Source organism: Nelusetta ayraudi, unplaced genomic scaffold (assembly GCF_046127955.1).
Source record: "Nelusetta ayraudi isolate G7.1 ecotype Tasmania unplaced genomic scaffold, CSIRO-AGI_Nayr_v1 ptg000190l, whole genome shotgun sequence".
In the NCBI taxonomy this organism is placed as follows: domain Eukaryota; kingdom Metazoa; phylum Chordata; class Actinopteri; order Tetraodontiformes; family Monacanthidae; genus Nelusetta; species Nelusetta ayraudi.
This window is the reverse complement of record NW_027466239.1, coordinates 624,516-651,166: the sequence shown is the minus strand read 5'-3', so window position 1 is coordinate 651,166 and position 26,651 is coordinate 624,516. Positions and strand designations below refer to the sequence as shown.

General features: G+C 48.0%; 2 protein-coding genes across 4 annotated transcripts; one reads left to right on the top strand and one right to left on the bottom strand.

The window, feature by feature from the left end:
* Window positions 1-226: 226 nt before the first annotated feature.
* atg10 (ATG10 autophagy related 10 homolog (S. cerevisiae)) lies at window positions 227-4,099 on the top strand. Of its 3 annotated transcripts, none has more exons than XM_076015443.1 (9): window positions 227-375; window positions 782-918; window positions 998-1,150; window positions 1,236-1,262; window positions 1,656-1,830; window positions 2,241-2,338; window positions 2,418-2,515; window positions 2,757-3,713; window positions 3,779-4,099. In XM_076015443.1, exons 2-8 carry the CDS (start codon window positions 814-816, stop codon window positions 2,878-2,880), a joined length of 780 nt encoding a protein of 259 aa, XP_075871558.1. In that variant the 5' UTR covers window positions 227-375; window positions 782-813; the 3' UTR covers window positions 2,881-3,713; window positions 3,779-4,099. The 3 variants fall into 3 exon arrangements, with proteins under 3 accessions (XP_075871558.1, XP_075871557.1, XP_075871559.1); XM_076015442.1 differs by having other exon boundaries at window positions 264-615; XM_076015444.1 differs by lacking the exon at window positions 1,236-1,262 and having other exon boundaries at window positions 264-615.
* A 125-nt stretch (window positions 4,100-4,224) lies between these two features.
* On the bottom strand, window positions 4,225-18,470 carry LOC142881283 (cadherin-18-like). The gene is made up of 12 exons (XM_076015445.1): window positions 17,887-18,470; window positions 16,935-17,067; window positions 14,821-15,115; window positions 13,030-13,149; window positions 8,976-9,143; window positions 8,287-8,474; window positions 7,453-7,706; window positions 7,085-7,221; window positions 6,549-6,670; window positions 6,126-6,240; window positions 5,318-5,566; window positions 4,225-4,856 (listed from the first exon to the last, which is right to left on the bottom strand). Exons 1-12 carry the CDS (start codon window positions 18,114-18,116, stop codon window positions 4,225-4,227), a joined length of 2,643 nt encoding a protein of 880 aa, XP_075871560.1. The 5' UTR covers window positions 18,117-18,470.
* Between the last annotated feature and the right edge of the window lie 8,181 nt (window positions 18,471-26,651).

The window sequence follows — 26,651 nt, the reverse complement described above, 5'->3', positions numbered from 1 at the left end:
TTTGCACAATTAAATTAAATTTAAAGCTTCATGGTAGTCATACGGTCCACGAGTCGTAGTCTGCCCATGTTAGGACTAGCCCAAAACCTTAAAGTATGTCCGAAGAGTTTTCAGAAACAATATATTTACTTCCAAACGGGTGCGAAGTCGTAGAAGACCAAACGTCAACTGAGAAACATACGTGGACTGACATTTGTCCAAACTTGGCTTCCGTAGATTAAAGAAATGACGTAGCCCGGAAATAGGCGGAGTTTGCCACAAACCTCGAAGGATGTGTTGACAGTCTGGACAGACTTACACAAAACATTTAGGATGACTGGACCACTGTTTGGTTGCCTCACCACAAGAAATGAATCGTCACTACAGATAAAACAGGTACAAGTCGTCAATGTTCACTACCGACTTCTCTTTTTCATAACTCTTCCGAGCGAACCATCAAGCGCCGTCGAACCCTTCCGCCCGCATCTCCTTCCTAAACACCGAACTTGACGTCATCTGTCACTCACTGCATCCTTGAAGCTACTCGCTGACCTTCCGTTTGCATCCTCTGTGGAACTTTACACCACAACTAGTTATAACACACACAACACGCAACCCAGTATGTGTGGAAAAAAAGTAAACACAAATGATCAACATAAATACTGTAAATTGTACTTACAGTTTATTGATGTTGACGTTGAACGAATTCGTTCAATTGATTAATGTGATTAATGTCAGTGGGTGGCACATTGTGTTAAGCTGACCTGAGTGAATGTTTGTCCTTTGTTTTGTTCCGATGTAGGACGACCTTTAAAACACTGCTGAACCAATGAGATGAGCTCCTCTGAACTGAGCGAGGAGAACTTCCGTCACTGCTGTCAGCTCCTCGTGCAGCTGTCGCAGCAGCTGGAAGATGGCTGGAGCTGGGAAAGTGTCACTGTGAGAAGCTCTGCTATGACACCACTATGTCACCTTTGCCCTGTGATGTTGCTAATGGCGGCCTCTGTTTTGGGTTTAGGGTTCAGAGGAAGGTTACCTGAAAAAGACTGAGCTGAGAGCGGTGGTCCTTGATTCAAGCCTGGTCTGGGAGCATGAAGAGTTCAGCTCAGAAGAAGAACCAGACGCTCCCTGTGACTCCTCCCCTCACCAGCAGAAACAGCAGCAAGAGCTGGTGAACATTTCTTTCTTTTCTTTATGCTCTTTTCATGTTTATTATTTTCACTTTGTATCGTATTTTGATGTGCGTTTGTTTTCAGCATGTGGTTTCATTCCGATATCCGAAGGTCAGAAAATATTGGTTGAAATACAAAGCTATTACTACTTATTACTTGTGACTACAAAAAGTTATTTTAGTTGAAGTTATTAACGTTATACTTAATTTACTCTTTCAATCAATTGCAAAGAAATAATATTTATGTCTCAGTTATGTTATATGTATTCCCAATTCACAACCAAACTGACTTTGTTACACTTTACGTAACTTTTAGAGACTCAATGTGAAGCATTTACAGGGACCCGTTGATCATTTAGATGAAAAGTCCTGCAAAAGTCCTGCATGACTTTTCATATAGATGAAAAGTCATGCAGGACTTTTTAATATGTATGAAAAGTCCTGCATTTCACAGTGGTACTGTGTGAGTTGCTCTATATTAATTCTCCTGTGTCTCACCCCACAGTCTGATGTTGCTGCGCCAGATGACTGTGTCACAGCTGACATGGATGCTGACAGTGGAGATGACTGTGTTTGCCCGGTGGCTGCCAGCAGCAGGAAGGTGCTGCAGTACGAGTATCACGTCCTGTACTCCTGCAGCTATGCCACCCCTGTGCTCTACTTCAGAGTCTCCACTCTCAGTGAGTTCAGTGTGATGCATCTCTCGATTGTCTCCTGATCTCTCGAGGCGCTCTGTCACTCTAATGGCCACTGTGCAGGTGCGCAAGGTGACGTGGAAATGCCAAACGAGTGTTTCCATGAGACTTTAGCGATATTCTACCGCAGTGCTACTGCACTGATGCATCACAGTCACCCAGTGGACAGTCAGTCAGTCACCTTGGATTGAAAAAGTACTGAATCACAACCAAAGGCGTCTCTCAAAGTGCTTGCAAGCACACGCAGTCTTACCCAACTGGACCCGAGTGGCACTCGTCAGATCAACGGCTTGCACAGCACTTTTTATGGCACTTTGTCAAAAATACATGCAACATATTTCATGAGTGTCAGAATGTGATAAACTGCTCTGACTACCACTGTTTTCCTCCTTCAGATGGGAAGAGCCTCTCACTGGAGGACCTGTGGAGCTCTGTCACTCCGTGCTTCAGGCGTCGACTGCAGAAGAGTCCTTTGAACACGATCACTCTGCAGGTAAACATGGAACCGGCAGATCCACGGATGTCAATTTCACGATCTTCATCTGTGGAACTGGAGTATGTTTGTGTCGTAGGAGCACCCCCTGCTGGCACAGCCTTTCTTTATGCTCCATCCGTGTAAAACACAGGAGTTCATGAGTCCTGTACTGCAGGTGGCTCACGACCAAAAAAGGTACCATCATCATATTATGAATGTGACATATTAAAGCATGAAGTGTCTCATGTTTCATTCACTCAACTCCAGAAGTCTTAATAATAATGATAATAATAATAATAACAACAATAGTAATAATGCTAATGCTAATAATAATAATAATACACAGATGTTGATCTGAGCCACCCTGTGGACTAGATGGTCTCAGCTGTTCCACTCACCCACTGTGTTCATATTCTGAATGTGTGTCTCTTGGCAGACCAGTGAACTATGTGCTAACATGGTTGAGTGTGGTGGCTCCTGTGGTGGGTCTGGAGCTCCCTCTGAAGTACTGCACCCAGCTGCACCAGTCAAGCATCATCAGGAGCCCAGAGCCGGACTGACAGGACCTTCTCCTTCTTCATCAGTCTGCACTCCCTCTGCAGGCGGGCAGTCGACCCGACTGCAGTGAGCCAATGGTTTCATACAGAACCAAGCTCAGGTTTGATACCTGAGGTGTTGAGAACTTGAACTGAGCTGCAGGCTGCAGGAGCCTCAGTGATGGTGTGAAAGCTCACCACCCAGGGATCATGTCAGTCGTGTTCAAATGTTAGGACTCTAACAAGGCCTGAGAGGGGACCAGAGTTCTTCATTGCTGTCATTACTTCACTGGGACCTTCAGTTTCAATAGTAATAATACAATATAATATATTTTAAGAGAATGGGAAGCAACATAAAATGTGCAGCTGAGCTGCACAAAGCTGCAACTGTTTGGATGAGGCAAAAACTTTTTGGAAATAAAGGTTCATTCTTATTATTCTTATTTCATTTGTTTCTTTCTAAAATGTTTACAATTCAGTTTTTCTTTCTTCTAATTCTGAATTGATGGTCAAAAAAAAAATATATAAATCCATCCAGCTTCTCTCTTTTCTCAGGGTCTGATTGTTTGCTGAAGCCTCTCCCAGCTGTGGTGGGTGAAGGCGGCGTTGCCAGGCCATTGCAGGGCCACGGAGACAAACCACAACAACAACAACAACAACAACAACAACAAACTAACCACTGACATACTGACACTGACGTGGCTTACCCAGAGAGAAGCCACGCAGACGCAGGGAGGACATGCAAACTCCACACAGGAAGTCGCCAGGCCCAGGGATAATATCGTGATTATCAATCAATCAATCAATCAATCAATCAATCAATCAAGGCTGCAGCTCCGTTTCTGTGTTTTCTGCCTGTGCCATTCCACACACACACACACACACACACACACACACACACACACACACTGATTAAGACAAGATAAGCCCCTCCAGGGAGGTGACATATTTATTTACACTGGCTCATTGTCATTATCATTATTATTTTGTCATCATCAGTATTATTTCCTCGACTCTTTGTCAATATTCAGTCATTTCTTGGTAGTTGAAACAGGCGCTGCTTTCTCTTCCACGAGTGTCTTGTTCCACAGCCATATCATGAGATTGCATGAAGGTATTTAGCCAACACTGTTGATCAGCTGACAGTCACCTGATATAAGAGCTGGTGCATTGCACTGTATTACACTGTATTACACTGTATTCAAGCAAGAAACAACTGTTTGGTGGTCAGTATTCTTTCAAATCTTGACCAGTCAGTGGATCTCTTTAAAAATAAAATGAAGATGAAAGACCAGCAAGCCAATTATTCAATCATACTTCAAAACCAAGAATAATAATAACCTGTGGGGTGAACTAACTCAAACGCCTTCACATCTCCAAGTTCCAGTGGTCCAGTGGTTCCAGTGGTCCCAGTGGTTCCAGTGGTTCCAGTGGTCTGCTTAACTCTGCCGCTGCTGCTGCCAGGTTCAGAGAGCTGATGGACCCGGCCAATGAGCCCAGGCCTTCGTAGGCATAGGTTTGAAGGGAGTCGTACGGCGGCCCCCTAGTGTCCGAATCTGCCTCGGTCACCTTCTCCTGGATGATGCGCTCAATGACATCACGGCTGTCAAAAAGAAGCGAAGGAGCTGATTGGCTGCTCCCCGGGGAGACGCAGTCCAGGACAAACCAGACGGGTTCTGATTCTGGACCGTAGTTCCTGCAGTCCAGCTCCTCCATTCTGTTCCTCCTCCTCCTCACCACGACGAGTCCCTCCTCGTCCTCCACATCTTCCTCTGGGTGGAGGCCTGGGCCGCAGCTCAGGTAGGAGTGAAGCCGCCTGTGAGGCGCTTGCGAGGCTTTGGGGTTTTGAAGCGCGGCGATGTCGAAGGCCTCCGTGTCCTCCTCCCCGCCTCCCTCATCATCGTAGCTCACCACGTTTTCTCTCACATCTTCCTCAGACCCAATCAGAGGCTCTTTGCTGGCTTTCTTCTTTCGGAGCTGAGTGAACAGTATCACAATGGCTGCAAAGAAACAAGCAGAAGTGAGTGAAGTAGAAGACAGTGACGGAGCTCCACTCTACTGTAGGTTAACTACAGCTGCGTTTCCAGGACAGGTTTTTCGCAAAATAAGAAACATATTTCAAAAATGTCGACTAAGTACAATCACGGTTTGCAGGTGTTTTCAAATGTGAGCCGTAATTCCTGGCAAATCGCGTCCCACGAGACCTCACTGTGAGGAGGATGGAGGCACAAAACATTGTGTGTTTTCACTGGTCAGTGAACCGGTCATGTGACCCCATACGTCACGTCCGCTGACGTGTAAAGAGGAAAAAGTGTTTCCGTGACACTTTTGCGATGTTCCTCTGGAGCGTCAAAACCTCTCAGTCATGTTTGAGAGGTTTTTCCAAGTTCAGCAGTGTTTCAGTGCCATATCAGAAACGATAATCAATGTTGAGTGTGTTGGGATATGTTTCCATACTTACATAACAAAATGAGCACGCACAGCAGGATGGCCAGAGACGCCCCCAGGCTGAGGCCCGGCGGAGACAGGAAGGCCTGGACCCGGCACACCTTGCCCAGGCCGCTGCCCTCCTGACACACACACACGCTGAGGGACAGCGTGGCAGTGCTGCTGAGTGGAGGCTCACCACCATCAGACACCACCAGCACCAGGCTGAGGGACCTCTGACTGGAGCTCCATGGCTGGCCAGATATGATGCTGGCAGTGTTGTCTGGGAGCAGGAGGGTGGAGATTTAATGAGTGGGAAGACCAGAAGGTAAAACATGTAAAAAAAACAAAACTGAGTGACTCTCAACTGAGAGGACGTTGACATGAATGAGTTCAGCCATCAAGTCAGGAAGGCCTCAGCTTCATGTCATCAGCACCGGCTTTCAATGTAGTGACCTCAGTTCTCCAGCTGCTGGATGTGCTGCACTGAGTCTTTGGACTGATAGAACTGGCACAGCTGATGTGATGGTACTGAGACTTCATGGCAGACTAGCATGGTAACTGTGCTGGACTCACTGTCTTGTCCTCTCTTCACTGCTGGTTCATTTTTCATTGAAACTGCAGCGTCACACTGAGCCTGTCAGCTGACTGTTCCTTTAATCTTATCATGATCAGAGGAAGGAAGTCTTATGGATACACCAAGACTGCTTTTTCTTCTGCAGGAATCAATTTCCCTCTCAGTTGTCAAAAACAGACAATAACTGGACGGTATTTTAACAGTTAGACAACTGTGATGCAAACCAAAGAGCAACAAGTAACCCTGGTTTGACTGAGAGTCGTACCTCCGTTGTCCCTCAAGGTGAAATTTGGGTTGACTGGGTCCTCAGCAGGTAAGTAGTAGGAAAACCTCCCATTTGCAAAGGTGTCCAGGTCTGCTGCCTGGATGGTCTGAATCACCTGCGGAGGCAAACAGAGAAACCATGCTTTCTTCTCAGGTGTACTTTTGTGTTTGAACTTTTATTCTACATTTTGCTTTGTGTTTTGTGTCATTGCTCAAAACTATTTGTTGAGTTGTGCATTTGAGTCTAGTTGTGTTTAGTTCACTGCTGGGGCCTTAACGGTCCTGAAGCTGAAGACACACAGCGCTCATTCCTACAACCCACTCACAAAAACAAACATTCACATTGAGGCATTTATTTCAGATAAATCTTCATTCATTCCATTCTCGTCTTCAGCGTCCAATCAGAACCTTGGCAGCGACCAACCTGACCACTGCTGCTGCTCTCACACACGATGGCGCTGTTACCACCAGCGATGACAGGAATGTTGTCATTGACATCGAGGACATGGATGGTGATAGAGACCTGACCAACCATCCCAGGGTTATCTGGAAAACAGAGCATGATGAATGAAAGCAGCACTTGTGCACCTAGAAGTTTAAACTGGGGAGCGAGAAAACAAAGACGCCGTTTCATTTTCCTGTTGGCAGAGTTGCTGAAAAACAATGCATGCAGCAGCTAATGGAGTCTTGATAGATTCCGATGATTCTGATTGGATAACATTTTTTTATTCAGGACTTTCATTACTGATGTGAACTTCACAACAGGGTCGTGTAGATGAGATTTAAAAACGATTAAGTGTGTTATATTAAATGAAATGGAATTTCTAAAATAATAATTGTGTTTTTTATTTAATACTCTTATTTTTTTAGTCCAAAAAAAACTCCAGGCCGTCTCTGAGGATTGACCACTGATTTGCACACATGATCATGTTATACTAGCTGCTGTTGCTGCAAACTTACCGACCTCTGCAGACATCACAGTGATGTTGTGCCATCCTGCCTCCTCCCGGTCCAGAACCTCAGCAGTTCTTAGGACGCCACTGCTGAGCCCAATAGTGAAATACACTTTTTCCCCCTCTTCTTTGTCTATAAAATACCTGTTGCAAAAGATGAATCAACGAATAAATCACATTAATTTCAAGATTCCATCTTGCAAGATAACATGAAGAAACTTTCCTTTAATCATAATAATAAAGTGTGGCTGTGTTACAGCTTCAACTTCAACCAAAGTACGACTTCAGAAATAAGCTGGAGGACCTTCATCAACCTTCAGTGTTGCATGGCATGCAAGAAGACAGCACAGTGCTCTCCTCGTTTTGGTCTCTCACCTGACGATGCTGCTGGTGCTGTCCGGGTCCACAGCAGTCACAGCACCAACCCGAGTCCCAACAGGTGAACTTTCATACACATCCATGACGTAGTGATCCCTAGAGAAGACGGGTGGCTCGTCCACGTCACCGACGATGACTCGCACCGATGTGGAATCTTTAAATGGTCCCAGATGAGAGAAACGAGCATCCGCATAAACGTTGGAGGCTTCTATGTTGAGTGTGTGAACTTTCCTCTTCTCATAGTTCAGGAGCTGCAGAGGTGCAGGAGGAGCGTACGTTCAAACTCAAAGGCAACTATCACCACAAACACACTCGCAGTTGTACTGACTGAATGGTTTTATTTGTGACTAACAGACAGCAGAAGCGTGCCAGGCCAAAGCGCCCCAGCTGACTGAATGAACGTGCAAATCAAACACCTTGAGAGAGAAACTGGAGGCTCACTGTTAGAAACCTGGTTCCAAACTGCTTAGTTTGATGGAGTCTGGTACAACAGTAACTGACCAAGTGTTTCCATGACCACTAGAGCTGCTCCAAACCTAAATATGGCCGTAGAACCTGGGTGATGGAAACAGCTCAGCTTGGAGAAACCTGAGGTGGTTTTCCAGACGGATCCATAAAGAGGAATATCGCAAAGGTGTCACGGAAACATTTTCTTGGCATTAACACGTCACACGTGACATTCGGGGTCATGTGACCAGTTGACTTCTCAACAGCTGTTCCAAAACACAGAATGTTTCGTCCCCGCGTCCTCCTCCCTGGACGGGATCTGACCAGAGTCACGGCTGATGATCTTCACGCCACTCGAATGGCCTCCTGACCTGCGACTCATACCTGCTTCAGAGAAATGATCCCCTTCCTCCGCTCTTCATCAGTGGTGACGCTGAAAATGGAAGCCGCATCAGCGTTGGTGATGCTGTAGGTCACGTCGGCGTTCTGTCCTTCATCTTCATCAGTTGCACTGATCCGGCCCACCTCCTTCCCCACCGGGGCCACCTCTGGGACATACAGCTGGTAGCTCCCTGCAGCGCCAGTGGAACACACAGTGCTTGGTGGGGTTACACTCGTTGCCAGCTTCACAACCTGGAGACCAGTACCTCTGAACAGAGGGGTTAATGATTCATCCTGTTGTCACTGAGTGAATGATGTCAGAACAGTCGTGGTCATATAGTACACAATGTGGAACTACGGAAAAATATTTGCAAGAAAACAACTTGAAGTGATTCCTGATCGTCACTGAGAGAGAAAAGCACCACACAACACAACAGTGATGCCAATTTCCCATTAGCCAAAATGTCTTATTATATAATATAACAAGATGGACATCAATACTGACCACAACCTATCGGTCAGTTGTGCAACATGAAGAACTTTGACTCCACATTGGAGCCTGATGGATCCTTCTGGTTTACATTCAGCCACAGCAATACCTCAGATTGTATGACTGCAGCTTTGCACTGCCAGTCACAGAGTTTCAGATTAGGCAGCAGCCGCAGAGCAGCTACAGCGGAGGGACCACTCACTCTGTGAGAACTTGGGCGGTTGGTCGTTCACGTCGCTCAGCGTAATGCTGACGGTGGTGGATCCAGAGAGTCCTCCAACTGAGCCTGCCATGTCTTTGGCCTGGACCACCACCGTGTAGCGCTCCCGAGTTTCTCGATCCATGTTGGACGTCGCTACACGGATGATTCCTGAGACACAGAGGAGGACCAAAAAAATAGCGTCAAAAAAGGGCAAAGTGGGTGTGGCCTGTGAGACCACACACAAAACCAAATAACAGACCATCGGTTTGGGACTTTATACGTTGGCTGGTCAAATCTGATGGATGAATGGGGTTTGTTTGTGTGTGTGTGTAACTGAATATTTTCCGTCGTTGATATTTTTTAACGGTGATTAAAAAAAAACAAACCTGAAGGCCGTCGGCCATTTTGACGGGTTGCAATTCACACGCCTGACCACTGACACCTGAAGCGGAGACCTTGGACGGTGTGTCAGCGCTCTCTCACTTCCACTCGCTCACACACTTCTCGCTCATTTTTGAGTTGATTAGGGACGTCCGACAATATCGACCCGATGTTAGCATTGTTTGTCATATCAGTACGCATCGTTATCGGTTCTTCCTCCGATATTGAAAAGCTGCTGTTGTAGCAGAAAACCACCCAACCTGGCAACCGCAGGCTGCCTGTCTGTCGCCCTAACAAATACGTCACCATCAGTCGTCACACATGGACGAGGCAGCACCAGTAGCTCTGAACGCTCAGAGCCATGTGACCATTGGATTGGATTTAATGGAGAAGTCAGCACCGACCCAAATGGTAATGCAGCTGACTAGAAAAAGATAATGTTGAAAAATTTGGCTCTGATTTATTGTTTTGTTTTTGGAGTGGCCCGACCAGTGATGCTTGATTGCAGTGTTTGGTCATGAAGCTGCGTGAAGCTTTGTCCGTGAAGCGCTTTAGAACGTCCCCGGTCAGTGGAAGGCACCTGGCCGCCTGCCTGAAGGCACCTCAGAGACTCTCAGACCAGGAGAGACTGAGTTCTCTGGTCTGAGGAGACAGAGACTGGACTCTGAGTGCCAGCCGTCATGTTTGGAGGAAGCTAGCTCCACGCTTTGCCTTGTTGTCTTTCATGCCGTGTATGGACCTAGATTTGGTTCCAACAGGGACGGCACACTCCCAGACACACTCCCAGACACACACACACACACACACACACACACACACACACACACACACACACACACACACATCCTCTCCCGGAGCGGCAGGCTGTGTTTATCCTGGAGGCTCTGCTCCACTGCAGCACTGGCTTCACAGGAGAACAAAGCGGAGAGCCATCTGGCTTCATCAGCCACTCCAGGCTGAGCAGAGAGACCAGGGACAAAGTGGGCATGACAGGCAACACACATTATTCACCTGTACCACTGACTGTGACTGAAGGAGAGAGGGGGGGTGGGGGTAGAGAGAGAGAGAGAGAGAGAGAGAGAGAGGGAGAGAGAGAGGGAGAGAGAGAGGGGGGGGGGAAAGAGGGGGGGGGGAGAGAGAGAGCGAAAGAGAGAGATAGAGAGGGAGAGAGAGAGGGGAAGTGAGAGAGAGAGAGGGGGAGAGAGAGAGAGAGGGAGGGAGAGAGAGGGTGAGGGAGAAAGAGAGAGAGAGAGGGAGAGGGAGAGGGAGGGGGAGAGAGAGAGAGAGGGGGAGAGAGAGAGAGGGAGCGAGAGAGAGAGAGAGGGAGAGAGAGAGAGGGAGAGAGAGAGAGAGAGGGGGGGAGAGAGAGAGAGAGGGGGAGAGAGAGAGAGGGAGCGAGAGAGAGAGAGAGAGGGAGAGAGAGAGAGAGAGAGGGTGATGGAGAGAGAGAGAGGGAGAGGGAGACAGAGAGAGTGTGGGGGAGAGAGAGAGAGAGGGGGAGAGAGAGAGAGAGAGAGAGGGAGAGGCTGATGTTGAGACATTTTCCTGTGTGACACCTTTTGTTTGCGACTGTTGATGTCATTGTGAGGTTCATCGTAATATCGACTCTCAGATTGTATTTCATGGACGACAGTGAACAACAGCTTCAGATGGGAGCAATATGGCAGCAACCTGCAGTAACATGACTGGCCAACTTGATTGTCGCTCGTCCTGGAAACTCCAACTACTACGACTGGTGATGAGCTTCAGTAAAGTGTGAAAAATCATACCACAGCTATGAATACGGCAAGCCACGTGTCATGGTACCAGTTGAGTCCTGGTCCCATTGAGACTCCATGATGATGCACCTGCAGGGCTTCTCCTTTGTATGGTGAAACTGGAACACCACTGCAGGAATACTGCAAGGCCTGTGTGTTTTTTATCCAAGCTAAGTGGTGCAGACTTGACACCACCAAGGAAACCATGTGACACCTACTGTACTAGTCGATGCAAGAAACCATGTGCCACCTACTGTACTAGTCGATGCTAGAAACCATGTGACACCTACTGTACTAGTCGATGCTAGAAACAATGTGACACCTACTGTACTAGTCGATGCTAGAAACCATGTGCCACCTACTGTACCAGTCGATACCAGAAACCATGTGACACCTACTGTACTAGTCGATACTCGAAACCATGTGACACCTACTGTACCAGTCGATGCTAGAAACCATGTGACACCTACTGTACTAGTCAATGCTAGAAACCATGTGACACCTACTGTACCAGTCGATCCTAGAAACCATGTGACACCTACTGTACTAGTCGATGCAAGAAACCATGTGAAACCTACTGTACCAGTCAATGCTAGAAACCATGTGACACCTACTGTACCAGTCGATGCCAGAAACCATTTGACACCTATTGTACCAGTCGATCCTAGAAACCATGTGGTACTTGCTGTACTAGTCGATGCAAGAAACCATGTGAAACCTACTGTACTAGTCAATGCTAGAAACCATGTGACACCTACTGTACTAGTCGATGCTAGAAACAATGTGACACCTACTGTACTAGTCGATGCAAGAAACCATGTGACACCTACTGTACTAGTTGATGCTAGAAACCATGTGACACCTACTGTACTAGTCGATACTAGAAACCATGTGACACCTACTGTACTAGTCGATGCTAGAAACAATGTGACACCTACTGTACTAGTTGATGCTAGAAACCATGTGACACCTACTGGACGAGTCGATACTAGAAACCATGTGACACCTACTGTACTAGTCAATGCTAGAAACCATGTGACACCTACTGGACGAGTCGATACTAGAAACCATGTGACACCTACTGTACTAGTCAATGCTAGAAACCATGTGACACCTACTGTACTAGTCGATACCAGAAACAATGTGACACCTACTGTACTAGTCAATGCTAGAAACCATGTGACACCTACTGGACGAGTCGATACTTGTCTGTACAGAGTTTAGGAAAGTGCACAACAAGAAATCTACTGCTCACTTTTCACCCTTTGATATCGTTAGCTACTGTTGCTACACATGGGAAGCTCTTTCCTTGAGGGACAGTCCCTCATGCAAGTGTGGCCTGCTGAACTTCGCCAGTCATTTCCCAGAGAAAATCCTCCCCAATTTCTCCCATGAAGGAGATTGGAGAAAAAAAGTGGTATTTTGTATTATTATTGACTGCGTTTGAGAAAGTTGCTGAAAAAAAATAAAGTCTTGATGTCCCACATCTGAAAGCGGCAGTGCATCGTTAGCCTAATAGCATAGTCTGCCCAAGTCATATTTGAACGTTTTCAGAAAACAAGAAAAACACTTTTTTTTCCTCTCTTTTTTTTTTTTTTTTAGCAAGAACATTGGTATTTTTTATTTTATTTTTTTTTTCAGATATCACAATTTGGCCAAAAGATGACTTAGGCAATGATGCTATTAGGCTAACGACCTGATTGAACCACCGCTAGTGAGCACAGCTGAGCAGACTAAAAGTCTTTGCACTCATTCTTCTAAATCAATTCAGACAATAAAATTAAATTTCCTTTAGAATCCTTTAGATTTGGGATTTTTTTTTTTTTTTTTTTTAGAGCTTCTGCTCGGTTCAATTACTGAAGGTTCCCTACAGTAGCAGTTAGAAACCTGTGAAATGTGACTTATTCACGTATTACCTGATTTAGGGTCGACAGAAAAGTAGGGCTTTCCGTCCAGGAGGGTGTAAACTATCTTGGCACTGTTTCCATACGTGGGGTCGTCTGCATCGTGGGCTGTTACCTGGAAGACTGACGTCCCTGCGCAGAGAAGACAAAGTGTTCCAACACTCATCCAAAGCACAGAGTTCCAGAGCAACATCTCTTGGAGCTTGACGGCCTTCCATGTGAGGGACTGGCAGTTCTGCCAGCTGCTCCAATGACACGCTCGGTGAAACACGCTGGAGCTTTGTGCTCACAAAACGCTCTGCATGCCTCTGGGACATTTACATATTCAGTGGGTCATGCTGAATGCCGTGCGAGTAAGAATCCTAATAAGTCGAATGGGTAATGCCGTGCACGTCGTGACACATTCCTCAGACAGCCGTTGGATGGGTTTGTTGCATTCCCAGGCCACTCCCCCCTGCAGCACACAGAAGGTGGATTTGGTGCGACGGCCTGATCTTTGACTTACACGTCAACACTGTTCACACTGCGTGTGAGCGAGTTTGTGCTGGTGCATGGGCGCCAAACAGCCCACCTCCTCCACTTCGACCGGGGCCACGGAGGCAAACTCTGCTGAAGCAAGGAGCGGAGCGCACGCTCATCCAGCGAACACTGCTTTCTCTTCGATATTTGAAAATGTATGAAGATTGTCACTGGATTGTGACTTCAGTTTTTAGACTATTTTTAATGAAATATTGTAGTTAAACTGTTTGGCATCAGTAGGTGAGTTTCCATCACCCCTAGCACTGTGCAAAAATATTTAATAATTGATTATTTTTTATTATTATTTATCTAAACATTATTGTACTGATTGACTGATTTTTTTTAATTTATCGACTGTTCTCTGGGATGTGTGTGTGTGTGTGTGTGTGTGTGTGTGGTTGGGGGTGGGGGGTGTTGGTTAACCTGTATGTGTCTTGGGAGGACACGGGTGGATTGTATTTGCTCTTTTTCTTTTATCTTTACCAATTTTTTTATTTTAATTGCTGTTAAGCACCTTGAGTTGCAAGTCATTGTATGAAAGGTGCTATACAAATAACATTAGATTGATTGATTGATAAATATGGCCATAATAAAACCTGGTGATGGAAGCAGCTCCACTTGGAGAAACCTCTCAGACACGGCTCAAAGGTTTTGTCGCTGTCATCAGGTGGTTTATCACACGCATCCATATGGAGGAATATCACTAAAGTGTCATGGAAACACTTTTTTTTGGCATTGATACATCAGTGGACGGGGTCATGTGACCAGTTCAACTGACCAGTACAAATGGTGCGTTATGATTGGACGGAGGAGGAGACAGAATATTTTCTTTTTTTTTTTTTTTTACAAGGAATCAAAGAGAAAAATGGAACGAGCATTCTGGACAGCAAACAACACGGAGATGCAGATTTATACAAGAAAATCGAAATCTTTGGAAATGTACCTTTTATTTAGCAAAATGCTAACCCGGCTTTGTGTTTGTGTTTTGCGTCCGCTGTCTCTTCAGAAGCATGGGTGGAATGAAGATGTTGCAGTTTCATACTCTTGCTGATTTACTTGTTTTGAATGTTGACACCGGGCTGTAGAGGAAGTGCAAACCCTCTTCTTATTCCCCGAGTGTTCCCCACGTCTACCCCCGAGGCCGTACGCCCATGTTTGCATGGGAGCAGCTCAACAGATAGAATTCCAAGGTGTATGCAGTGTGTTTTCTGAGTGAAGTGAAGTGCATCTCTACAGATAGCAGTAACCTGAGACACTGCTTGAGGCAGAGCGTCGACGGCTCACCGATGTCAGACATCTCGGGCACTGTTGCTGAGGAAGGCTCCTCGGGGAAGGTCGGAGCGTTGTCGTTAACATCCTGGACCTTGACGATGAACTCCGACTCCGTCTCCAGCGATTGGTTCGTCCGCCAGTCAATGGCTCTCGCGTGGAGTACGTACTGGGCTTTGGTCTCCCGGTCCAGGCTTTTGGCGGCGTGGATGTCTCCGGTGGTCTCGTCGATGGTGAAGATGGAGTTTGCGCCCTCGCCAGCCAGGATGTACCGGGCTGAGCCGTCGCCCTTGTCGGAGTTTGAGTGGAGCTGCATGTGTGAAGGTGAGAGAGTGGAGGAGGCGGGTTCCTCAAGGGCTGGGCATCAGTCTGGGTTGTTGAGCAGCAGTTAGCAGCCAGCAGTGAGCAGGACAACCCCCCCCCCCCCCCCCCCAATCACCCCTCACCATGCTGGACTCTCCAGCGCTGCGCTGTCGCACTTCCTGGTGTCAACCCTGCCTGGTTTGTTGGCCTCCGCCGGATTTCTCCAAGCGCGAGTGCTGCCTGCTCCTGCTTAGATTGTCTGCCTCCCTCTGCCTGCCTGTTACTGAACTTTTCCCTGCCAGAGACTCAGTTCATAAATCCTTTAACTGCTCATCGATTCTGAGCCTCACTGGTTCTGCATTTTGCTTCAGACAGCAACCATGACAGCGAGGCCTGATGGTTCCCTACATCCCCCCCCATGGTCCATGTTTCACACAGTCGCACATCATTATTCTTTGAGCTGCAAAGCTTCAAAATGCCACTCTGCTTCTTTTGCTCGGCTCAGCGTGTCCGCTCCAGTGAGTTGCAGTTTCTAAACTCCACCGTTGACACGAAGACAGGACGTCTCTTATTTTGGTAAAACTGCTCCCCGTGTTCAAGATGTAATTCTGTGTCTTTCAAAAATGAAAAACCTTTGATGCCTGCCGGAGCATTCACGCAGGAGACATAGAAGTCGTTGCCTATATTAACTTGTTCAACCAATCAAATTTGGACACAGTGGTGAAGGGGCGCCGCCCCTTTACTGACAAAACCCTCCTCGTAAGAAATTCACAGACGCAGGTTTCTCTCCTCTCAGGTGAAACAACTTTGCGAGAGCAGAAACGCAGCATAGTGGAAATACTGAGTGCAACCCTAGCTGACATTGGCCAGTGTTCCAACTGATGCTAAGCTACACACTGACATTGGAGCCACAAGGAAAGGGACCAATGAGATTTACTTGGAGCGTCCCCAGGGTGAGAGCAGAACTGTTTGCACTTCGAGCAGTTTCAGAGGCTTTTCTTTTTGCACCTTAAGCAAATCTGCTTGCACCGGACATTCACGCATGAAGAGATGCACAGTGCAGCTCCCCGGGGTCTTTGTTTGAGCTCCGGTCCTCACCTTCATATCCAGAGTTGTGCCAAATGTCACGCACTGTCACTGTCACAGCACGTTAGGTGCACTCCATCGCACACGTGCTTCCAAACTGGCCGTTCATCCACGGACGCACGCACAGTGTTGAGGCTGCATGTGTTCCTGTGTTGGCTCTGCTGCTTCAGGACTGACCCGGTGTCCACACTGAGGTTCTGTTCACGCAGACGCCAGATGATAGCAGCCAATCTGTTGGTTTCCCAGTGGCTTTAGCCGCTCCAAAGGAATCAGAATCCTAACAAAGTTGGTGTGCAACGTCCAACTGTAAGGACGTTAACCAAGTCTAAACAATCAAAAACAACAACATGCCAACACCAATCAAACCTGCTGTTATAATAACACATGACTACTGAGCCCAGTTTTTCTCTGTCGATCTGATGCAAGAATGAATGGAGTCCCACCTTCTACATTCTGCTGACTGAATCAGTTACCTACCATCACCTACCATCACCTACCATCACCTACCACCTGCCTGCCATGAGTCAGCTGCTGAGCAAGTTTGGCTTGGCCAGCTTGGGCCACCCTGCCAGCACCCTGCCTGCAACCAACCAGCACCCTGCCAGCACCCTGCCTGCACCCTGCCTGCACCCCCCTGCCTGCAACCAGCCAGCACCCTGCCAGCACCCTGCCTGCACCCTGCCTGCACCCTGCCTGCACCCCCCTGCCTGCAACCAGTCAGCACCCTACGTCTGTCTTACCTTCCCAACGTACTGAGGGTCGGGTCCAATGTGTTCCTCCAGAACAAAGAACTGGTTCCATACCCAGCCTCTCTTGGGGCGGTGCTGGGAGTCCTTGTCCATTTCCATCAGCTTGGTCTGGTTCCTCTGGGATCTGAAGGAGGATTGACACTTTGTAATGTTTGTTCCTAGAAGTGAAGCACCTTCCCTCTGCTTGGAGCTGTGGTGCTCAACCAGAACCCACAGCACTGCAGTGTCCGCTAGCAAGGAGCTAGCACACACAGACCACGGCCTGGTGGCCTTCATCACAGCATGAACACAGTCGTGTCATTTGAATGCAGGAACTAACACGTGATTGGTCGAGAGAGTCACATGATCGATTTCACAACTTTCTTCTAATGTGACAATGACAAAATTAGATTCATCAAAAAATTAAATATGAGGTGAATTCCTTTTTTGAATGTATATTAAAACTGAGGGCAACATTCCAAGAAGGAATTCCCTTCACATTGAAAAAGCTTTTTTAAAAAATAAATTCACTTCTAATTTTGTCATGATCATGTGACTCTCTCGACCAATGTAAGTTGTTTCTGTGAATAAATGACAATGACATGACTGTTTGTGCTCTGGAGGCCGTCAGGCTGAAAGGTTAGCATGTGGTTTGACGATGTATGGATACTGGAGTGATCTAACTCAGCTTTGGTTTCAGGTGCTTCTACAAAACTTCCTGTTTGTAATTTTCTGCAAAAGTGAAACAGGACTTGAATTTGAAATCTAAAGAATGAACTTTGGCTTCCGTGGTCTGAGGAATTTACTGCAAGCTGAGTTACAGTTAGTTTCAGTTGAAATCCGTGCTTTGGATTGAAAGTGTTTGTGGGAAAATTCAGTTTTTTGGAATGACTTTGGAATTTGATGATAGAAACATATGTTTGTCAGCATGTGGTAGTTGGTATCAGGAGTCACTGTGTCTAACCTGGGCTTGAACAGGGTCTTGCTTCTGATGCTCTGGCTGTGACCTGAAGGAGACTTCGGTCTTCCAAACTGAGAACTCGAGAGCTGAGTTGGTTCTGGCAGTGGCGGAGGAGGATCCAGGTGTGGCTTTGGGAAAGTGTGATTCCCAGAACAGCTCTGGGAAGCAACACACAGGCAGATCACTAAAGAACAGATACCAGGAAGTGCAGCCACACTGGCTGGACCTCTCATTGTAGAAATAAAGAAATGAAATAAAGTATCAGTCCAAAAAAAGTCGCTCCATCTCACTTCGACTGTCTTTCGGCACTTTGGCAAACGCCGAGCGCTGGTCCACAACCAACGACTTCAGGTTTAAAATCAGCCTCAGAGTTCCAAGCATTCGCAGGAGTCCTCATGTCAGCGTCCAAAGAGTCGCTTCAACCAGCTCCTTTGACAAAGTGCTTGTCCTCGATAATGATCAGTTCATGTTCAAAAGGCCGTCGTCCACCGTCGTCCATCATTTGCCGACACATATAGCGCTGTTCGTTTTCCACCGGGACCAAGAAGTCTTTTCTTCGCTCTCAGCCATGACGACAGGAAGAGAGGTTTTCAGTCTCTGAAAAAAAGAGCAGAGAGTTTTCAGTGGATTGACTTTCACAAGAAGAAGACACTTGACGCTCTTGACTGTGCAAAGCGCTTCAAGATGCCTTTGGTTGTGAATGAGGGCTTCACAAATAGAAGTTGATTGATGGTAAAGGGGCCACACGGTGGCGCAGTGGTCAGCGCTGCCGCCTCACAGCAAGAAGGTCGTGGGTTCGATTCCGGGCCTGGGACCTTTCTGTGTGGAGTTTGCATGTTCTCCCTGTGTCTGCGTGGGTTCTCTCCGGGTTCTCCGCCACCGTGTCGCCAGCAGACCCCTGTGACCCGGAATAGGAAGAAGCGGCTATAGAAGATGAATGAATGATGGTAAAGGAAAAAAAAGTCAACTGAAATCAAGTCACAAGTGCTAGCTGCTAGCACTTGTATTTGGAAATATGTTGTGATTTTGGTCGTGTTCAGACTTCAGACGGCATCAGTTTCGGGCAAAAAACACTGACCAGGATGTATTTCAGTTTGAAAAAAATGCAGCTGTTTCTTGCTTTTAATTCCCACAAGCTAATCTGGAGTTCACATGAGCTAGCGTGCTAGCTTTTCTAGCGTCTGCGATTAAAAAACACCATTACATTTGTGAAATGTCTGAACTATACGAGACTCTAGCTGCGTTTCCATCCCCCCCCCCCCCCCCCCCCCCCCCGAGTTTTGGTGTCTTTGAATCATCAGAACAGATTCTGACCGTGTTTGAAATGTGTAAAGAAAGGAACCAAGACGTAATTTTGCTTTAATGGCTGCGACTGTCAAAAGCTATCTGACGCGCTGCCATCACGAGGACTCCTTGCCAGAGAATTAAAGCCATCACTTGAGTGAACGTGACTGCTCGCCAGCCACAGTGTCCATCTGTCTGATCTGAGTTCAATGTGCAGCTTGAGGAGCCTAATGGGCGGCGACAAGGGACAAAGTCACGTGCACTTTAGCGTGCGCTGCAGCTCCACGTCAAAACTCCCCTTCAGTGTCACAGCTGTTTATGTGAGGATGAAATGCAAAATGTAAAAATGTGCGGCATTTGTGTGTGTGTGTTTGTGTATATATGAATACACAATCACATACAAATCCAGCCTGCCTGTTTAAAGCAGCTGTGTTCAAACTACAGACAAAATGACCCAACTCGGCTCGTTTCAAGCGGTTTTTCACAAAATAAAAGCCGCATTTCTGAAATTCTGAAAGCTCCTTCTTGAATATTCTGGGACCAGGAAGCGTCTGTTTCTTGTCGAGGACCAAATTCTTTTCAGTCTTAGCGAGCGTCGTTAGCGCTCACTGGCTGAAGAATTACACGACTGCTTTCAGAAGACCTGAAACATTCATCTTCTATAGCTGCTTCTTCCTATCCAGGGTCCCGGGGGTCTGCTGGAGCCTCTCCCAGCTGTCTCAGGGCGAAGGCAGGGGGACACCCTGGACCAGTGGACAGTTCATCACAGGGCCCAGCAGAGACAAACTACCATTCACCCTCACATGCACACCTACGGACAATTTAGAGTCTTCAGTTGACCTCACATGCATGTTTCTGGAGTGTGGGAGGAAGCCAGAGAACCCGGAGAGAAGCCAGCAGACACAGGGAGAACCCAGAGAGAACCCACGCAGATACAGGGAGAACCCAGAGAGAAGCCAGCAGACACAGGGAGAACCTGGAGAGAACCCACGCAGATACAGGGAGAACCCGGAGAGAACCCAGCAGACACAGGGAGAACCCAGAGAGAAGCCAGCAGACACAGGGAGAACCCCGAGAGAACCCAGCAGATACAGGGAGAACCCAGAGAGAACCCAGCAGATACAGGGAGAACCCAGAGAGAACCCAGCAGACACAGAGAGAACCCGGCAGACACAGGGAGAACCCCGAGAGAAGCCAGCAGACACAGGGAGAACCCCGAGAGAACCCAGCAGATACAGGGAGAACCCAGAGAGAAGCCAGCAGACACAGAGAGAACCCAGAGAGAACCCGGCAGACACAGAGAGAACCCAGAGAGAACCCGGCAGACACAGGGAGAACCCAGAGAGAACCCAGCAGACACAGAGAGAACATGCAGACTCCACACAGGAAGGTCCCAGGCCCGGGAATCGAACCCACGACGCGCTGACCACTGCGCCATCGTGTCGACCCAGATCTGAAACACTTTTTCCCAAAATAAAAGCAATATTTATAAAATTTCACCAAGGTACAATTGCGATGTGCAGGTGTTTTCCACTGAACGGTGCGAGGCCCATGCAGTGAGACGCCACCTTGAGGAGGATGGCGGTAGAAAACAGTTTTGCCATCAATCTGCATCAGCTGCTGTCAGCGATGGTCGTTCTACTCTTCTTTACGATCACCTGTGGATAAAGTATTCCGTCTCCTCCTCCCTCCGATCATGAGAGCATCAACGCCTTGCAGCCACATGGCAGAGGTTTCTCAAGCTGAGCCCGCTTCCATCAGCAGCTTCTAAGGCCACGTTGAGGCTGTGGTTGCAGTTCCAGGAGGGATGGAAACACCGCTCCACCTCCACCCTCGACATCGCGGCCGATCGCCATTGTTGTTACTCACAACGTGTGTGCACGGCAGAGAGGAATGCAGCACGGTGGAGGGCTGATTCAGGTCAGCACCGCCTGGCAGTGTTCCACCACTAGCGGGTCGGTCGGGAGGATTAAAGTCACACGTATGGGTAAGAGTCATCAGAATTGATTAAACGTGCCAGCAGAAAAGTAATGAGTCCTGGTTTGATACGTGAGAGCTGACATGTTCAGTCGCTGCTGCTGCTGCTGCTGCTGCTGCTGCTCCGTCCCCTGGGGAGAGAATCTGAGCTGAGCGAGCAAGCGATCCAAATGATCTTTGCGCCACTGAATCCTCCTGAAAGTCCTCAGTTTGCTGATGTAATCAGACAGGTCTGCCTGCTGGGCCCTGCTTCTGGTCCCGGGCTCCCACACACACTGTGGTACTAGTAGGAATGTAAAGTATATATATACATATAATAAATATGAAAACTGTATGAATAAATGTTCTAATGAATTAAGACAATTTGTAGATCAAAAAATGTCACTGCTAAGAAAAAAAAAAAAAAAAAAAAGAAGATTACTTTGGAAATGTAACTGTGACAATTACAAGTTACTCTGATGGAAATGTGTAAGTACTGTAACTACTGCAATTACTTTAGTAAAGTTGTGTAACTAATTACATTTTGATGAGTTGCTCTCAACAGCTCTGACCATCATGACATCTGAGGACCTGATGGTGTTCACTCTCAACAGTGCTTCTAAAGAAATACAATAAATTCTCTGTTTTGTTTTGGGGTTTTTTTGCACAATAAATTACTTCTCTTATTGAATAATGAATGAATGAATAATATTTCTACAAGCATCCTGAGATCCAAATCCCCCGTCCTAAAGGATTCACACTGTCGCTCTCCACTGTCAGGGGTTGAGGATTTACACCATGAGACTGGCAGAGAAACTTGTTGGCTGTGTTTGCTGACTCACTTTCAACGTCTGCTGCTGCCAAAGACACCTGATCTCATAGTAAAATACAACATGCCTTGGAAAAGTGACTTTCGAATTTTCCACAGTGTCTCTCAATTGGTCGAATTTGGTCGGATGTGCACATCAAAATTAAACAGACTTGAATGTCCTCTGCTCCTCCCTTCAGAAGAGCTTCAATAAATCAGCTTTGAGTCCATGAAGGTCGGCTCAACATCAGTGATCAGTGTATCTTGAAGCTGCACCAAAGCAGCGGCAGCAGCAGCAGCAGCGGCAGCAGCAGCGGCAGCGGCAGCACCAACAGCAGCAGCGGCAGCGACAGCAGCAGCAGCAGCGGCAGCAGCAGCAGCTGGTTCTGTAGTGGGTGTCTTCCCAGTGTCTCCCAGTGTGTCCCAGTGTCTCTCCAGTGTCTCCCCAGTGTGTCCCAGTGTCTCCCCAGTGTCTCCCCAGTGTGTCCCAGTGTCTCCCAGTGTGTCCCAGTTTGTCCCAGTGTGTCCCCAGTGTCTCCCCAGTGTGTCCCAGTGTCTCCCAGTGTGTCCCAGTGTCTCCCGAGTGTGTCTCCCCAGTGTCTCCCCAGTGTGTCCAGTGTCTCCCAGTGTCACCCCAGTGTCTCCCAGTGTCTCCCCAGTGTCTCCCAGTGTCTCCCAGTGTCTCCCAGTGTGTCCCAGTGTTTCCCCAGTGTGTCTCCCCAGTGTCTCCCCAGTGTGTCCCAGTGTCTCCCAGTGTCTCCCCAGTGTGTCCCAGTGTCTCCCAGTGTGTCCCAGTGTCTCCCCAGTGTCTCCCCAGTGTGTCCCAGTGTGTCCCAGTGTGTCCCCAGTGTCTCCCCAGTGTGTCCCAGTGTGTCCCAGTGTCTCCCCAGTGTGTCCCAGTGTCTCCCCAGTGTGTCCCAGTGTCTCCCCAGTGTCTCCCCAGTGTGTCCCAGTGTCTCCCAGTGTGTCCCAGTGTGTCCCCAGTGTCTCCCCAGTGTGTCCCAGTGTGTCCCAGTGTCTCCCCAGTGTGTCTCCCCAGTGTCTCCCAGTGTCTCCCCAGTGTGTCCAGTGTCTCCCAGTGTCACCCCAGTGTCTCCCCAGTGTCTCCCAGTGTCTCCCCAGTGTGTCCCAGTGTGTCCCAGTGTCTCCCAGTGTCTCCCCAGTGTCTCCCCAGTGTGTCCCAGTGTGTCCCAGTGTCTCCCAGTGTGTCCCAGTGTCTCCCCAGTGTCTCCCCAGTGTGTCCCAGTGTGTCCCAGTGTGTCCCCAGTGTCTCCCCAGTGTGTCCCAGTGTGTCCCAGTGTCTCCCCAGTGTGTCCCAGTGTCTCCCCAGTGTGTCCCAGTGTCTCCCCAGTGTCTCCCCAGTGTGTCCCAGTGTCTCCCAGTGTGTCCCAGTGTGTCCCCAGTGTCTCCCCAGTGTGTCCCAGTGTGTCCCAGTGTCTCCCCAGTGTGTCTCCCCAGTGTCTCCCAGTGTCTCCCCAGTGTGTCCAGTGTCTCCCAGTGTCACCCCAGTGTCTCCCCAGTGTCTCCCAGTGTCTCCCCAGTGTGTCCCAGTGTGTCCCAGTGTCTCCCAGTGTCTCCCCAGTGTCTCCCCAGTGTGTCCCAGTGTGTCCCAGTGTCTCCCAGTGTGTCCCAGTGTCTCCCCAGTGTGTCTCCCAGTGTGTGCAGCCAGGCAACAGCGTCACTGTGGCAATTATTGCAAGGCTGCGCTCCTGTTCAGCTAATGAACGAGAGCGCAAAACACGACTGTTAGTAGTTTTAACACACACACACACACACACACACACACACACACACACACACACACTAGACCACGACCTGAAGACTCTCCAGTCTTCAGGTCTTCAGGAGAGTCTTCAGCTGGAGACCAAGACAGAACAAAAGACCAGGATCTTCTTCTTCTGCTTCCACATCAGTGGAACAGCAGCACTTCTTGTCAGCGAGGCACCTTTTAATCGTTTTTGCTGCTTTGCCAGATATTTTCAACCATGAGAAACAACAACTTTGCTTGATGGGATTAAAGAAAATAAATGAATCAGGTGTCATTTAACTGAAAACGACGGCTTGCCAAGTATGGAAGACCTCAAAATTTCTGCATGGCTGTAGGAATGAGGTGGTGAAACGAAAGCCACCGCACAGACAAAGACACACACACACAGACACACACACACACACACACACACACACACACACAGAATATTGTCATTTTGCCTCCGTTCCTGCCAAACACACAGAAGTCGACGGCAAATTGAAAGAACCATCGGCTAAAAGTGGCTGCAGCTAAATTTCTCCTCGGTGCTGAGTGAGGGGGGGGGGCTGGGGGGGCAGATGGAGAGAAGGGCACAACAAAAACAGATGACAGGAAAAAGAGGGCGAGACAGACGGAGTGGTAGACGTCACCTGTGGGAGATGCTGCTCGTCCTCCTCGTCTACTTCTTCTGCATCTGCCCACCGAGCGGCGAGCTGCACCTCCTCCTCCTCCTCCACCTCCTCCCCCTCCTCCTCTCTGTTGTACTGGAGGGAAATAAAGACTGCCTCTGTATATTGAGCCAGCCAATCTCTCTCCTTCCTTCCCCGGATGCTGAGGCACTACAATAAATCCCAATCTCTCCTTTCAGTTGCTGTCACTCCTCCAGTTTATCCCCTTTGCCGAATGAATTCCTGTGTTTTCTCACTCTGCCTGCTCGCAGTCTCCGGGTCTGCAGAAGACTCAGCGATTGGCTGCTCAACGTGCCCAATTGTGACGGGTTTAGTATGAACCTGAACGCAGTACACTGAGGCGCAGGATTAATGTGGGGGGGATGGGGGACCGGCTGGTTTAATCATGGGGAAAAATTTGGTCGACGCAGGCAAAGTTCAGTGTTGGTAAGCAGACTGGGGTTGGTACAGGTGGTGTTGTAGTCCAGACGGCACCAACCCAGACCAAGACCTTATCAAGACCAGACAGCATCGAGACCCAGACCAGACCAAGACTGAATATAGCAAAGAAAAATAACAACATAACAGAAAAAAATTAACTTTTTTTCTTCATAAAAAAAAATAAATAAAAAAATCAATGAACTAGTAATAAGGGGGCAGGGTGTCACTCTGGGTGCCACCAACAGCAGCAGCTGGATTCTTTTCTGTTATTATCGTGTTATTACAGTGGTGGCTGAGTCTGCACTGGTCTGGATCAAAACGTCCAACTTCCTAAGAGGGCACTACTGTCTCGAACACAACAGGGATTCTCTCTTTAAATTTGCCTATGAGAGTCACAGTGTGAGTTCTATTTACAGACTACATGGCAACCCGTATTGTAAGGTTACCCATAATGCTCTAGCGGCTCTTGGGGCCAGTTGAACTGAATGATTGGTGGGCGCAGCACTGCTGCTGCTCCCTCAGGGAGTGGGTCAACGGTGGAGAAAAGGAACTTTCCCTCCATTAGTGTGTAGTTGTGTAACACCATAGAGTGTGAGTCAGTGGTAGGGTCTGGCTACACAAGGCTGCTCTGTCCTGTTGAATGACACCAGTATGGACATCCTCTGCCCTGCACTGGGCATCCTGACCACAGTAGCCTCTGCTGCATCAACACCTCTATGAAGCCAACTAGGAAAAAAAAAATCTATATTTTGTTCATAGACATCTAAAGCTCAACACACCCCCTTACCTATATGTTGTGGTTGTATAAATCACAGCAAAGCTGTAATTTAACAGCTAAATCAAAAGGACATTGGCTGTGTCTCAATTCAGGGTCTGCATCCTTGGAAGGAAGCGTCCTCCGTCTGAAGGAAGCGTCCTCTGTCTGAAGGAAGCGTCCCCCGTCTGAAGGAAGTGTCCTCTGTCTGAAGGAAGCGTCCTCTGTCTGAAGGATGCGTCCTCCGTCTGAAGGAAGCGTCCCCCGTCTGAAGGAAGCGTCCTCTGTCTGAAGGAAATGTCCTCCGTCTGAAGGAAGCATCCTCTGTCTGAAGGAAGTGTCCTCCCAAGGACCCGGCCTAGAAGGACCGACCCAAACCTAACCACATGGGACGGTCTAGCCTTCGGCGTATTTCCTGGTTGCGTCACCGCCGTTCCCTCCTGCATCAAGCTAACCATTGGTTCGCCATCTAACGATGGCGTTGGATGTTCAGATAAGTAAAAACCCTGCGTTAAAAACTGAATATTTGATGTGAAATTTCAATGCTTCAATTTATACGTTGTGTCTTTGCCAGTAGATGGCGCTAATTTCAGCCGACTTCCCAGGATCCCAGGATGCTTTGCAGCAGCACGCAAACCATCCTGGGATACAGAAGGAGGTGAAGGATAGTAGCGGTGCAGCCTTGGAATGGGCTAACAGTAGGACGCATTCCCAGTACGCATTTGGAGCGTCCTAAGGACTTTTGGGAATTGGGAGGAGCCTTCGCGCAGTGCTATGACGCAACTGGCCTTTAAAGCAGCTCCAGGTAACTTTTCCACCATAAAATGATGATTCCAAACTCAAAGTTAAGTAAAGCGGTAGATAAAGGATTAATAGGATCAATGGTGCCGCCTCGGCAGTGAGAGGGAGGGGCGGTTGTGCCGGCTGTAATTGCAGTGCGTAACTTTCAAGCAAACACGACCCGACACGCTGGACCAACCACTATACGGCAACGTCACATGTTTATTTAGAGGCGGTCTTACGTACTACTATTACAAATACATAAGATTATAAAATGATGGAATGGAAGCCAATAAGTAACCTCGATGAAAGACAAAGTAACAAAAGTGT

Coding starts and splice junctions, on each gene's coding strand:
- atg10 (XM_076015443.1), top strand. CDS start 814: ATGAGCTCCTCTGAACTGAGCGAGGAGAACTTCCGTCACTGCTGTCAG. Junction 1,263..1,655: donor TTTCATTCCGATATCCGAAG/GTCAGAAAATAT, acceptor CTCACCCCACAG/TCTGATGTTGCTGCGCCAGA. Junction 2,339..2,417: donor TGAACACGATCACTCTGCAG/GTAAACATGGAA, acceptor TTTGTGTCGTAG/GAGCACCCCCTGCTGGCACA.
- LOC142881283 (XM_076015445.1), bottom strand. CDS start 18,116: ATGAGAGGTCCAGCCAGTGTGGCTGCACTTCCTGGTATCTGTTCTTTA. Junction 7,707..8,286: donor GGATCATTTCTCTGAAGCAG/GTATGAGTCGCA, acceptor GCACCTCTGCAG/CTCCTGAACTATGAGAAGAG. Junction 6,671..7,084: donor TGTGATGTCTGCAGAGGTCG/GTAAGTTTGCAG, acceptor TCTGTTTTCCAG/ATAACCCTGGGATGGTTGGT.